The 12,088-nt window shown below is 45.4% G+C and overlaps 2 protein-coding genes across 2 annotated transcripts in view; one reads left to right on the top strand and one right to left on the bottom strand.

Annotated features, from left to right (window-relative positions):
- The window catches only part of rims2b (regulating synaptic membrane exocytosis 2b), a 100,259-nt gene extending 93,017 nt beyond the window's left edge, over positions 1 to 7,242 (top strand). Inside the window, exon 29 of the mRNA XM_072447268.1 lies at positions 6,944 to 7,242. Within this exon, the coding sequence (XP_072303369.1) occupies positions 6,944 to 7,174 (231 nt within the window). The 3' untranslated portion in view covers positions 7,175 to 7,242. The remainder of the gene's footprint in view (positions 1 to 6,943) is intronic.
- A 364-nt stretch (positions 7,243 to 7,606) lies between these two features.
- Positions 7,607 to 12,088, bottom strand: part of gon4la (gon-4 like a) — a 36,808-nt gene continuing 32,326 nt past the window's right edge. The window contains exons 20-23 of the mRNA XM_072448373.1: positions 10,800 to 10,910; positions 8,603 to 9,081; positions 7,905 to 8,007; positions 7,607 to 7,842 (exon numbers count right to left, since the gene is read on the bottom strand). Coding sequence (XP_072304474.1) covers positions 7,735 to 7,842; positions 7,905 to 8,007; positions 8,603 to 9,081; positions 10,800 to 10,910 — 801 coding nt within the window. The 3' untranslated portion in view covers positions 7,607 to 7,734. The remainder of the gene's footprint in view (positions 7,843 to 7,904; positions 8,008 to 8,602; positions 9,082 to 10,799; positions 10,911 to 12,088) is intronic.

The raw sequence follows: 12,088 nt of genomic DNA, 5'->3' as shown, positions 1-12,088 counted from the left end.
CAGGACTAAAGCAGGACTAAAGCAGGTCTAAAGCAGGACTAAACCAGGACTGAAGCAGGACTAAAGCAGGACTAAACCAGGACTAAACCAGGACTAAACCAGGACTAAAGCAGGACTAAAGCAGGACTAAAGCAGGACTAAACCAGGACTAAACCAGGACTAAAGCAGGACTAAAGCAGGACTAAACCAGGACTAAACCAGGACTAAACCAGGACTAAACCAGGACTAAACCAGGACTAAAGCAGGACTAAAGCAGGACTAAAGCAGGACTAAAGCAGGTCTAAAGCAGGACTAAACCAGGACTAAAGCAGGACTAAAGCAGGACTAAACCAGGACTAAACCAGGACTAAAGCAGGACTAAACCAGGACTAAACCAGGACTAAACCAGGACTAAACCAGGACTAAAGCAGGACTAAAGCAGGTCTAAAGCAGGACTAAACCAGGACTAAAGCAGGACTAAACCAGGACTAAACCAGGACTAAAGCAGGACTAAAGCAGGACTAAAGCAGGACTAAACCAGGACTAAAGCAGGACTAAAGCAGGACTAAACCAGGACTAAAGCAGGACTAAAGCAGGACTAAAGCAGGACTAAAGCAGGACTAAACCAGGACTAAAGCAGGACTAAACCAGGACTAAACCAGGACTAAAGCAGGACTAAAGCAGGACTAAACCAGGACTAAAGCAGGACTAAACCAGGACTAAAGCAGGTCTAAAGCAGGACTAAACCAGGACTAAACCAGGACTAAAGCAGGACTAAAGCAGGACTAAAGCAGGACTAAAGCAGGACTAAACCAGGACTAAAGCAGGACTAAAGCAGGACTAAAGCAGGACTAAAGCAGGACTAAACCAGGTCTAAACCAGGACTAAAGCAGGACTAAACCAGGTCTAAAGCAGGACTAAACCAGGTCTAAACCAGGACTAAAGCAGGACTAAACCAGGTCTAAACCAGGTCTAAACCAGGACTAAACCAGGACTAAACCAGGACTAAAGCAGGACTAAACCAGGTCTAAACCAGGTCTAAACCAGGTCTAAAGCAGGACTAAACCAGGACTAAAGCAGGACTAAACCAGGACTAAAGCAGGACTAAAGCAGGACTAAACCAGGACTAAACCAGGACTAAACCAGGTCTAAAGCAGGACTAAAGCAGGACTAAACCAGGTCCAAACCAGGACTAAACCAGGTCTAAAGCAGGACTAAACCAGGTCTAAACCAGGACTAAACCAGGTCTAAACCAGGACTAAACCAGGACTAAAGCAGGACTAAACCAGGTCTAAACCAGGACTAAACCAGGACTAAAGCAGGACTAAAGCAGGTCTAAAGCAGGACTAAACCAGGTCTAAACCAGGTCTAAACCAGGTCTAAACCAGGACTAAACCAGGACTAAACCAGGACTAAACCAGGTCTAAACCAGGACTAAACCAGGACTAAAGCAGGACTAAACCAGGTCTAAACCAGGTCTAAACCAGGACTAAACCAGGTCTAAAGCAGGACTAAACCAGGACTAAAGCAGGACTAAAGCAGGACTAAAGCAGGACTAAAGCAGGACTAAACCAGGTCTAAACCAGGACTAAACCAGGACTAAACCAGGTCTAAACCAGGTCTAAACCAGGTCTAAAGCAGGACTAAACCAGGACTAAACCAGGACTAAAGCAGGACTAAACCAGGACTAAACCAGGACTAAAGCAGGACTAAAGCAGGACTAAACCAGGTCTAAACCAGGACTAAACCAGGTCTAAACCAGGTCTAAACCAGGTCTAAAGCAGGACTAAACCAGGACTAAACCAGGACTAAAGCAGGACTAAACCAGGACTAAACCAGGACTAAAGCAGGACTAAAGCAGGACTAAAGCAGGTCTAAACCAGGTCTAAAGCAGGACTAAACCAGGACTAAAGCAGGACTAAAGCAGGACTAAAGCAGGACTAAAGCAGGACTAAACCAGGTCTAAACCAGGACTAAAGCAGGACTAAAGCAGGTCTAAAGCAGGTCTAAAGCAGGACTAAACCAGGACTAAAGCAGGACTAAAGCAGGACTAAAGCAGGACTAAACCAGGTCCAAACCAGGACTAAACCAGGTCTAAAGCAGGACTAAACCAGGTCTAAACCAGGACTAAAGCAGGACTAAAGCAGGTCTAAACCAGGACTAAACCAGGACTAAACCAGGACTAAAGCAGGACTAAAGCAGGACTAAAGCAGGACTAAACCAGGTCCAAACCAGGACTAAACCAGGTCTAAAGCAGGACTAAACCAGGTCTAAACCAGGACTAAACCAGGTCTAAACCAGGACTAAACCAGGACTAAAGCAGGACTAAACCAGGTCTAAACCAGGACTAAACCAGGTCTAAACCAGGACTAAAGCAGGACTAAAGCAGGTCTAAAGCAGGACTAAACCAGGTCTAAACCAGGTCTAAACCAGGTCTAAACCAGGACTAAACCAGGTCTAAACCAGGACTAAACCAGGACTAAAGCAGGACTAAACCAGGTCTAAACCAGGACTAAACCAGGTCTAAACCAGGACTAAAGCAGGTCTAAAGCAGGACTAAACCAGGTCTAAACCAGGTCTAAACCAGGTCTAAACCAGGACTAAACCAGGACTAAACCAGGACTAAACCAGGTCTAAACCAGGACTAAACCAGGACTAAAGCAGGACTAAACCAGGTCTAAACCAGGTCTAAACCAGGACTAAACCAGGTCTAAAGCAGGACTAAACCAGGACTAAAGCAGGACTAAAGCAGGACTAAAGCAGGACTAAAGCAGGACTAAACCAGGTCTAAACCAGGACTAAACCAGGTCTAAACCAGGTCTAAACCAGGTCTAAAGCAGGACTAAACCAGGACTAAACCAGGACTAAAGCAGGACTAAACCAGGACTAAACCAGGACTAAAGCAGGACTAAAGCAGGACTAAAGCAGGTCTAAACCAGGTCTAAAGCAGGACTAAAGCAGGTCTAAACCAGGACTAAAGCAGGACTAAAGCAGGTCTAAAGCAGGTCTAAAGCAGGACTAAACCAGGACTAAAGCAGGACTAAAGCAGGACTAAACCAGGTCCAAACCAGGACTAAACCAGGTCTAAAGCAGGACTAAACCAGGTCTAAACCAGGACTAAAGCAGGACTAAAGCAGGTCTAAACCAGGACTAAACCAGGACTAAACCAGGACTAAAGCAGGACTAAACCAGGTCTAAACCAGGTCTAAACCAGGTCTAAAGCAGGACTAAAGCAGGACTAAACCAGGACTAAACCAGGTCTAAAGCAGGACTAAAGCAGGACTAAACCAGGTCCAAACCAGGACTAAACCAGGTCTAAAGCAGGACTAAACCAGGTCTAAACCAGGACTAAAGCAGGACTAAACCAGGTCTAAACCAGGTCTAAACCAGGTCTAAACCAGGACTAAAGCAGGACTAAACCAGGTCTAAACCAGGTCTAAACCAGGTCTAAACCAGGACTAAACCAGGTCTAAACCAGGTCTAAAGCAGGACTAAACCAGGACTAAAGCAGGACTAAAGCAGGACTAAAGCAGGACTAAAGCAGGTCTAAACCAGGACTAAAGCAGGACTAAAGCAGGTCTAAACCAGGTCTAAACCAGGACTAAACCAGGACTAAACCAGGTCTAAACCAGGACTAAACCAGGTCTAAACCAGGACTAAACCAGGAGTAAACCAGGACTAAACCAGGTCTAAACCAGGACTAAACCAGGTCTAAACAAGGTCTAAACAAGGTCTAAACCAGGACTTAACCAGGACTAAACCAGGACTAAACCAGGTCTAAACCAGGACTAAACCAGGTCTAAACCAGGTCTAAAGCAGGACTAAAGCAGGACTAAACCAGGACTAAACCAGGTCTAAAGCAGGACTAAAGCAGGACTAAAGCAGGACTAAACCAGGTCTAAAGCAGGACTAAAGCAGGTCTAAAGCAGGACTAAACCAGGTCCAAACCAGGACTAAACCAGGACTAAAGCAGGACTAAAGCAGGACTAAACCAGGTCCAAACCAGGACTAAACCAGGTCTAAAGCAGGACTAAACCAGGTCTAAACCAGGACTAAAGCAGGACTAAACCAGGTCTAAACCAGGTCTAAACCAGGTCTAAACCAGGACTAAAGCAGGACTAAACCAGGTCTAAACCAGGTCTAAACCAGGTCTAAACCAGGACTAAACCAGGTCTAAACCAGGTCTAAAGCAGGACTAAACCAGGACTAAAGCAGGACTAAAGCAGGACTAAAGCAGGTCTAAACCAGGACTAAAGCAGGACTAAAGCAGGTCTAAACCAGGACTAAACCAGGACTAAACCAGGACTAAACCAGGTCTAAACCAGGTCTAAAGCAGGACTAAACCAGGACTAAACCAGGTCTAAAGCAGGACTAAAGCAGGACTAAACCAGGTCTAAAGCAGGACTAAAGCAGGTCTAAACCAGGTCTAAACCAGGACTAAACCAGGACTAAACCAGGTCTAAAGCAGGACTAAACCAGGTCTAAACCAGGACTAAAGCAGGACTAAACCAGGTCTAAACCAGGACTAAACCAGGTCTAAACCAGGTCTAAACCAGGACCAAACCAGGACTAAAGCAGGACTAAAGCAGGACTAAAGCAGGACTAAACCAGGACTAAACCAGGTCTAAAGCAGGACTAAACCAGGACTAAAGCAGGACTAAAGCAGGACTAAAGCAGGACTAAAGCAGGACTAAACCAGGACTAAACCAGGTCTAAACCAGGTCTAAACCAGGTCTAAAGCAGGACTAAACCAGGTCTAAACCAGGACTAAACCAGGTCTAAACCAGGACTAAACCAGGACTAAAGCAGGACTAAAGCAGGACTAAAGCAGGACTAAACCAGGTCTAAACCAGGACTAAACCAGGACTAAACCAGGTCTAAACCAGGACTAAACCAGGTCTAAAGCAGGACTAAACCAGGTCTAAACCAGGACTAAAGCAGGACTAAACCAGGTCTAAACCAGGACTAAAGCAGGACTAAACCAGGTCTAAACCAGGTCTAAACCAGGACTAAAGCAGGACTAAACCAGGACTAAAGCAGGTCTAAAGCAGGACTAAACCAGGTCTAAACCAGGACTAAACCAGGTCTAAACCAGGTCTAAACCAGGACTAAAGCAGGACTAAACCAGGTCTAAACCAGGACTAAACCAGGTCTAAAGCAGGACTAAACCAGGTCTAAACCAGGTCTAAAGCAGGACTAAACCAGGACTAAACCAGGACTAAACCAGGTCTAAAGCAGGACTAAAGCAGGTCTAAACCAGGTCTAAACCAGGACTAAACCAGGTCTAAAGCAGGACTAAAGCAGGTCTAAACCAGGACTAAACCAGGACTAAACCAGGTCTAAAGCAGGACTAAACCAGGTCCAAACCAGGACTAAACCAGGTCTAAAGCAGGACTAAACCAGGTCTAAACCAGGACTAAAGCAGGACTAAACCAGGTCTAAACCAGGTCTAAACCAGGACTAAACCAGGACTAAACCAGGTCTAAACCAGGACTAAACCAGGACTAAACCAGGTCTAAACCAGGTCTAAACCAGGACTAAACCAGGTCTAAAGCAGGACTAAAGCAGGACTAAAGCAGGACTAAACCAGGTCTAAAGCAGGACTAAACCAGGACTAAAGCAGGACTAAAGCAGGACTAAAACAGGACTAAAGCAGGACTAAAGCAGGACTAAACCAGGTCTAAACCAGGACTAAAGCAGGACTAAACCAGGACTAAACCAGGACTAAAGCAGGTCTAAACCAGGACTAAAGCATGACTAAACCAGATCTAAACCAGGACTAAACCAGGTCTAAACCAGATCTAAACCAGGACTAAACCAGGACTAAACCAGGTCTAAACCAGGACTAAACCAGGTCTAAACCAGGTCTAAACCAGGACTAAAGCAGGACTAAAGCAGGACTAAACCAGGTCTAAACCAGGACTAAACCAGGTCTAAACCAGGACTAAAGCAGGACTAAAGCATGACTAAAGCAGGACTAAAGCAGGTCTAAACCAGGACTAAACCAGGACTAAAGCAGGACTAAAGCAGGTCTAAACCAGGACTAAACCAGGTCTAAAGCAGGACTAAACCAGGTCTAAACCAGGACTAAAGCAGGTCTAAACCAGGACTAAACCAGGTCTAAACCAGGACTAAACCAGGTGTAAACCAGGACTAAACCAGGTCTAAAGCAGGTCTAAACCAGGACTAAATCAGGACTAAACCAGGACTAAAGCAGGTCCAAACCAGGACTAAACCAGGTCTAAACCTGGTGTAAACCAGGACTAAAGCAGGTCGAAACCAGGTCTAAACCTGGTGTAAACCAGGACTAAACCAGGACTAAACCAGGTCTAAACCAGGACTAAACCAGGACTAAACCAGGTCTAAACCAGGTCTAAAGCAGGACTAAATCAGGACTAAACCAGGACTAAAGCAGGTCTAAAGCAGGTCTAAACCAGGTGTAAACCAGGACTAAACCAGGAATAAAGCAGGACTAAACCAGGTGTAAACCAGGACTAAACCAGGTCTAAACCAGGACTAAACCAGGTCTAAACCAGGAATAAAGCAGGACTAAACCAGGTGTAAACCAGGACTAAACCAGGTCTAAACCAGGACTAAACCAGGACTAAACCAGGTCTAAACCAGGACTAAACCAGGTCTAAACCAGGACTAAACCAGGAGTAAACCAGGACTAAACCAGGTCTAAACCAGGACTAAACCAGGTCTAAACAAGGTCTAAACAAGGTCTAAACAAGGTCTAAACCAGGACTTAACCAGGACTAAACCAGGACTAAACCAGGTCTAAACCAGGACTAAACCAGGTCTAAACCCCTTAACTCTTTTATTAAGAGTGTTTTTTAAACTTCCTATAAGTGATCTGTTCTTTTCCTCTGTATCTACTGCGTTGCAACATTGAAATTTCCCCATGTGTGGACAATAAAGGATTATCTTTTCTTAACCCTTTAACTGTGGGCGTGATCCTCAGGTGATCGTTTGGGGAGATTATGGACGCATGGACCATAAATCCTTCATGGGAGCTGCTCAGATCTTATTGGACGACCTGGACCTATCAAACATGGTGCTTGGCTGGTTCAAACTGTTCCCTGCGATCTCATTGGTGGATCCAGGTTTGGCGCCGTTGACCAACAGAGAGACGGAAGGAGCCAAGGCGTATCTGACCCCTACGCCAACACCAACGCCGCCCGCCAAGTCATGAGGCGGCCAATCAGAGCAGAGAGAACCTGACCAATCAGAGCAGAGAGAACCTGACCAATCAGAGCAGAGAGAACCTGACCAATCAGAGCAGAGAGAACCTGACCAATCAGAGCAGAGAGAATCTGACCAATCAGAGCAGAGCGCTGTGGCGATATTACGATTATTAAATGATTACTTGTGTGACTCCGCCCCTCGTGTGACTCCGCCCCTCGTGTGACTCCGCCCCTCGTGTGACTGACTTAAGACTTGACATTTATTTCAAAACCACATTCTGATGTAAACAAAGAGAAACAGACCTTTCAGCTGATCACATTTACAAATATTTGAGAAACCTTTCAGCTGGTCAGTCAAGTTTAAAAATGCAAATAAAAATAAGTTAAAGTCATAACCAAAGTGCGACTTTCAAAATAAAAATCACAGGCAGATTTCAGCACGCTCTTATTTTGACACATTTCACTTTAGACGCCATTTCAAAATAAAGCTGCAGAAAGATTCAATTTTCTACTTCAAAATAAAAAATACAAATTTGTTTTTACATTTTCTTCATTGAATGAAAACAGTTCAGTCTGGAGCCTTCTGTTGTCTGATTGGTTCCTGGGTGGAACAAGAAGCTGCTCTGTGATTGGTCGAGTAAAAGAGGGTCATGAGGTCACGGAATCTCTGCCCGACCTGAAAAAAAGGCTTTTAGTTCCTTCAGAGCAGAACTTGGGTCATTGGAGGGTGAAAAGTACCTGCGCCGGCGTTTTGTTCCCGAGCCTCGACGACACGCCTCCAAAGGTTTTCTGATTGGCCCCGCCCTTCTGAACGGCCAATAGCAGCTCTCGGTCTGCCTCCCTGGGAACATGTTAGCGTTAGCCGTTAGCTCGCTTCTGTTCTGTTGTACAAATGTGTCATAAATGTGTAAAAGAAATATATTTCTGTAAAATAAAAAGCAGTGTTTCTGTCAAAGTCTTTTGTTTTCTAAGTATTTTTAGAGAGAAAGAGCCAGTTTTAGAGGGAAAGAGCCAGTTTTAGAGGGAAAGAGCCAGTTTTAGAGGGAAAGAGCCAGTTTTAGAGGGAAAGAGCCAGTTTTAGAGAGAAGGAGCCAGTTTTAGAGGGAAAGAGCCAGTTTTAGAGGGAAAGAGCCAGTTTTAGAGAGAAAGAGACAGTTTTAGAGAGAAGGAGCCAGTTTTAGAGGGAAAGAGCCAGTTTTAGAGAGAAAGAGCCAGTTTTAGAGAGAAAGAGCCAGTTTTAGAGGGAAAGAGCCAGTTTTAGAGAGAAGGAGCCAGTTTTGGAGAGAAAGAGCCAGTTTTGGAGAGAAAGAGCCAGTTTTGGAGAGAAAGAGCCAGTTTTAGAGAGAAAGAGCCAGTTTTAGAGGGACAGAGCCAGTTTTAGAGGGACAGAGTGACCTCTGACCTTTGTCAGTCTAAAGCTTTAATTAAATTCTGACCTGGTCCAAACCACGACTCGTTTCCCATTGGACGACACACAAATGTTCTGTGCTGCCACCACTTCCTCCTCAGGTCCTTCTGTGACATCACATCCTGCTGTCTGCCCAGGGGCATGCTGGGAGTTTGAGAGCTTCTGCCCCCGAGGATGCTGGGAAATGCAGTTGGTGTCGTTCTCTGACTCTTCATTGGACGTTTCAGACTCTGACAAAGCCAAAACAACCTCGCTCTCCTCCTCTTCCTCCTGTTCTGTGATTGGACGGTTCTCAGGAGGCGGGTGCAGTAAGACAAACCCGATTCGTCGAAACTCCAGCTCATTTTTGGGAAGTCGAGGTGGGAAACTGCTTCTGGGAGGAAACGGTCCCGACCAATCAGAGCGCAGCAGGGTCCGCTGACTGCAGTGGGGGCGGGACATCGTGGAGGGGGGTGGAGCCTCAGAGCTTAAACGACGAAGGACGGCGTTCAGCACCGGGAGACTCCTCTGAGCAACAAACGTGAGACAAAGACACAAACGTGAGACAAAAAGACACAAACGTGAGACAAAAAGACACAAACGTGAGACAAAAAGACACAACCGTGAGACAAAAAGACACAACCGTGAGACAAAAAGACACAACCGTGAGACAAAGACACAAACGTGAGACAAAAAGAAAAAAAACGTGAGACAAAAAGACAAACGTGAGACAAAAAGACACAACCGTGAGACAAAAAGACACAACCGTGAGACAAAAAGACACAACCGTGAGACAAAAAGACACAACCGTGAGACAAAGACACAAACGTGAGACAAAAAGAAAAAAAACGTGAGACAAAGACACAAACGTGAGACAAAAAGAAAACCGTGAGACAAAGACACAAGCGTGAGACAAAAAGACACAAATGTGAGACAAAAAGACAAACGTGAGACAAAGACACAACCGTGAGACAAAAAGACACAACCGTGAGACAAAGACACAACCGTGAGACAAAAAGAAAAAAAACGTGAGACAAAAAGACACAAACGTGAGACAAAAAGACACAAACGTGAGACAAAAAGACACAACCGTGAGACAAAAAGACACAACCGTGAGACAAAAAGACACAACCGTGAGACAAAAAGACACAACCGTGAGACAAAGACACAACCGTGAGACAAAAAGAAAAAAAACGTGAGACAAAAAGACACAAACGTGAGACAAAAAGACACAACCGTGAGACAAAAAGACACAACCGTGAGACAAAAAGACACAACCGTGAGACAAAAAGACACAACCGTGAGACAAAGACACAAACGTGAGACAAAAAGAAAAAAAACGTGAGACAAAAAGAAAACCGTGAGACAAAAAGACACAAATGTGAGACAAAAAGACAAACGTGAGACAAAGACACAACCGTGAGACAAAGACACAACCGTGAGACAAAAAGACACAACCGTGAGACAAAGACACAACCGTGAGACAAAAAGAAAAAAAACGTGAGACAAAAAGACACAAACGTGAGACAAAAAGACACAAACGTGAGACAAAAAGACACAACCGTGAGACAAAAAGACACAACCGTGAGACAAAAAGACACAACCGTGACACAACCGTGAGACAAAAAGACACAACCGTGAGACAAAGACACAAACGTGAGACAAAAAGACACAAACGTGAGACAAAAAGACACAAACGTGAGACAAAAAGACACAAACGTGAGACAAAAAGACACAACCGTGAGACAAAAAGACACAACCGTGAGACAAAAAGACACAACCGTGAGACAAAGACACAAACGTGAGACAAAAAGAAAAAAAACGTGAGACAAAGACACAAACGTGAGACAAAAAGACAACCGTGAGACATAGACACAAGCGTGAGACAAAAAGACACAAATGTGAGACAAAAAGACACAAAAAGACACAAACGTGAGACAAAAAGACACAACCGTGAGACAAAAAGACACAAAAAGACACAAACGTGAGACAAAAAGACACAACCGCGAGACAGACACAACCGTGAGACAAAAAGACAAACGTGAGACAAAAAGACAAACGTGAGACAGACACAAACGTGAGACACATGTTATAGAACAGAGGTTGACAGCAGCTCCAATTACATCAGCGTTAGTCTAAAGTTTTTGTTTATTACACGTCTATTACACGTCTATTACACGTCTATTACACGTCTATTACCACTCATCATGTTGACAAAAACAAAGGAGAAGCAGGAAGTGACCTACAGCGATCCACAGAGGAAGGACGCGCTGGTCTCTCTCCACCGGGGGGCGTGGCTCTGTCTGAGGGGAGCAGGCTTTGGGCATTGGCCAAACCACCTTCTGGAACCTGTACGCCTGCAAGACAGATGACAGCTGCAAGGTCTGAGAGAGACAGAGGAACAGCTGCAAGGTCTAAGGACACACCGAGGAACAGATGCAAGATCTGGGATACACATGTGAACAGCTGTAAGGTCAGACAAAAACACTGAAGGACAGCTGCAAGGTTGTGTGTGTAAGATGGAGCGGCATCATTTGTTAAATGAAACATGTCATTGTTTTTCAGTTCAGTCGCCAAAGTGAGACTAAAAATAAGAATGTGTATCAAGGGCCTGAGCCCCTTTCAAATAAAGAGCCTAGTACAACCTACACAGTCTAGAGTCTACAGAGTCCACAGAGTCCACAGAGTCTAGAGTCCACAGTCTAGAGTCCACAGAGTCCACAGAGTCTAGAGTCCACAGAGTCCACAGAGTCCACAGAGTCTAGAGTCCACAGTCTAGAGTCCACAGAGTCCACAGAGTCTAGAGTCCACAGAGTCCACAGAGTCCACAGAGTCTAGAGTCCACACAGTCTAGAGTCCACAGAGTCCAGAGAGTCTAGAGTCCACAGAGTCCACAGAGTCCACAGAGTCTAGAGTCCACACAGTCTAGAGTCTACAGAGTCCACAGAGTCCACAGAGTCTAGAGTCCACAGTCTAGAGTCCACAGAGTCCACAGAGTCCACAGAGTCTAGAGTCCACAGTCTAGAGTCCACAGAGTCCACAGAGTCTAGAGTCCACAGAGTCCACAGAGTCTAGAGTCCACACAGTCTAGAGTCCACAGAGTCCAGAGAGTCTAGAGTCCACAGAGTCCACAGAGTCCACAGAGTCTAGAGTCCACACAGTCTAGAGTCTACAGAGTCCACAGAGTCCACAGAGTCTAGAGTCCACAGTCTAGAGTCCACAGAGTCCACAGAGTCCACAGAGTCTAGAGTCCACAGTCTAGAGTCCACAGAGTCCACAGAGTCCACAGAGTCCACAGTCTAGAGTCCACAGTCTAGAGTCCACAGTCTAGAGTCCACACAGTCTAGAGTCCACACAGTCTAGAGTCCACACAGTCTAGAGTCCAGAGTCTAGAGTCCACAGAGTCCAGAGAGTCCACAGAGTCCAGAGAGTCCACAGAGTCCACAGAGTCTAGAGTCCACACAGTCTAGAGTCCACACAGTCTAGAGTCCACAGAGTCTAGAGTCCACAGAGTCCAGAGTCCACAGAGTCCAGA

This window comes from Eucyclogobius newberryi, unplaced genomic scaffold, assembly GCF_026437365.1.
Source record: "Eucyclogobius newberryi isolate DKJ021-1_F unplaced genomic scaffold, fEucNew1.0.hap1 SCAF_16, whole genome shotgun sequence".
Classification (NCBI taxonomy): Eukaryota; Metazoa; Chordata; class Actinopteri; order Gobiiformes; family Gobiidae; genus Eucyclogobius; species Eucyclogobius newberryi.
The sequence above is the reverse complement of the archived record's forward strand: the minus strand, read 5'-3'. Positions and strand labels throughout refer to the sequence as shown.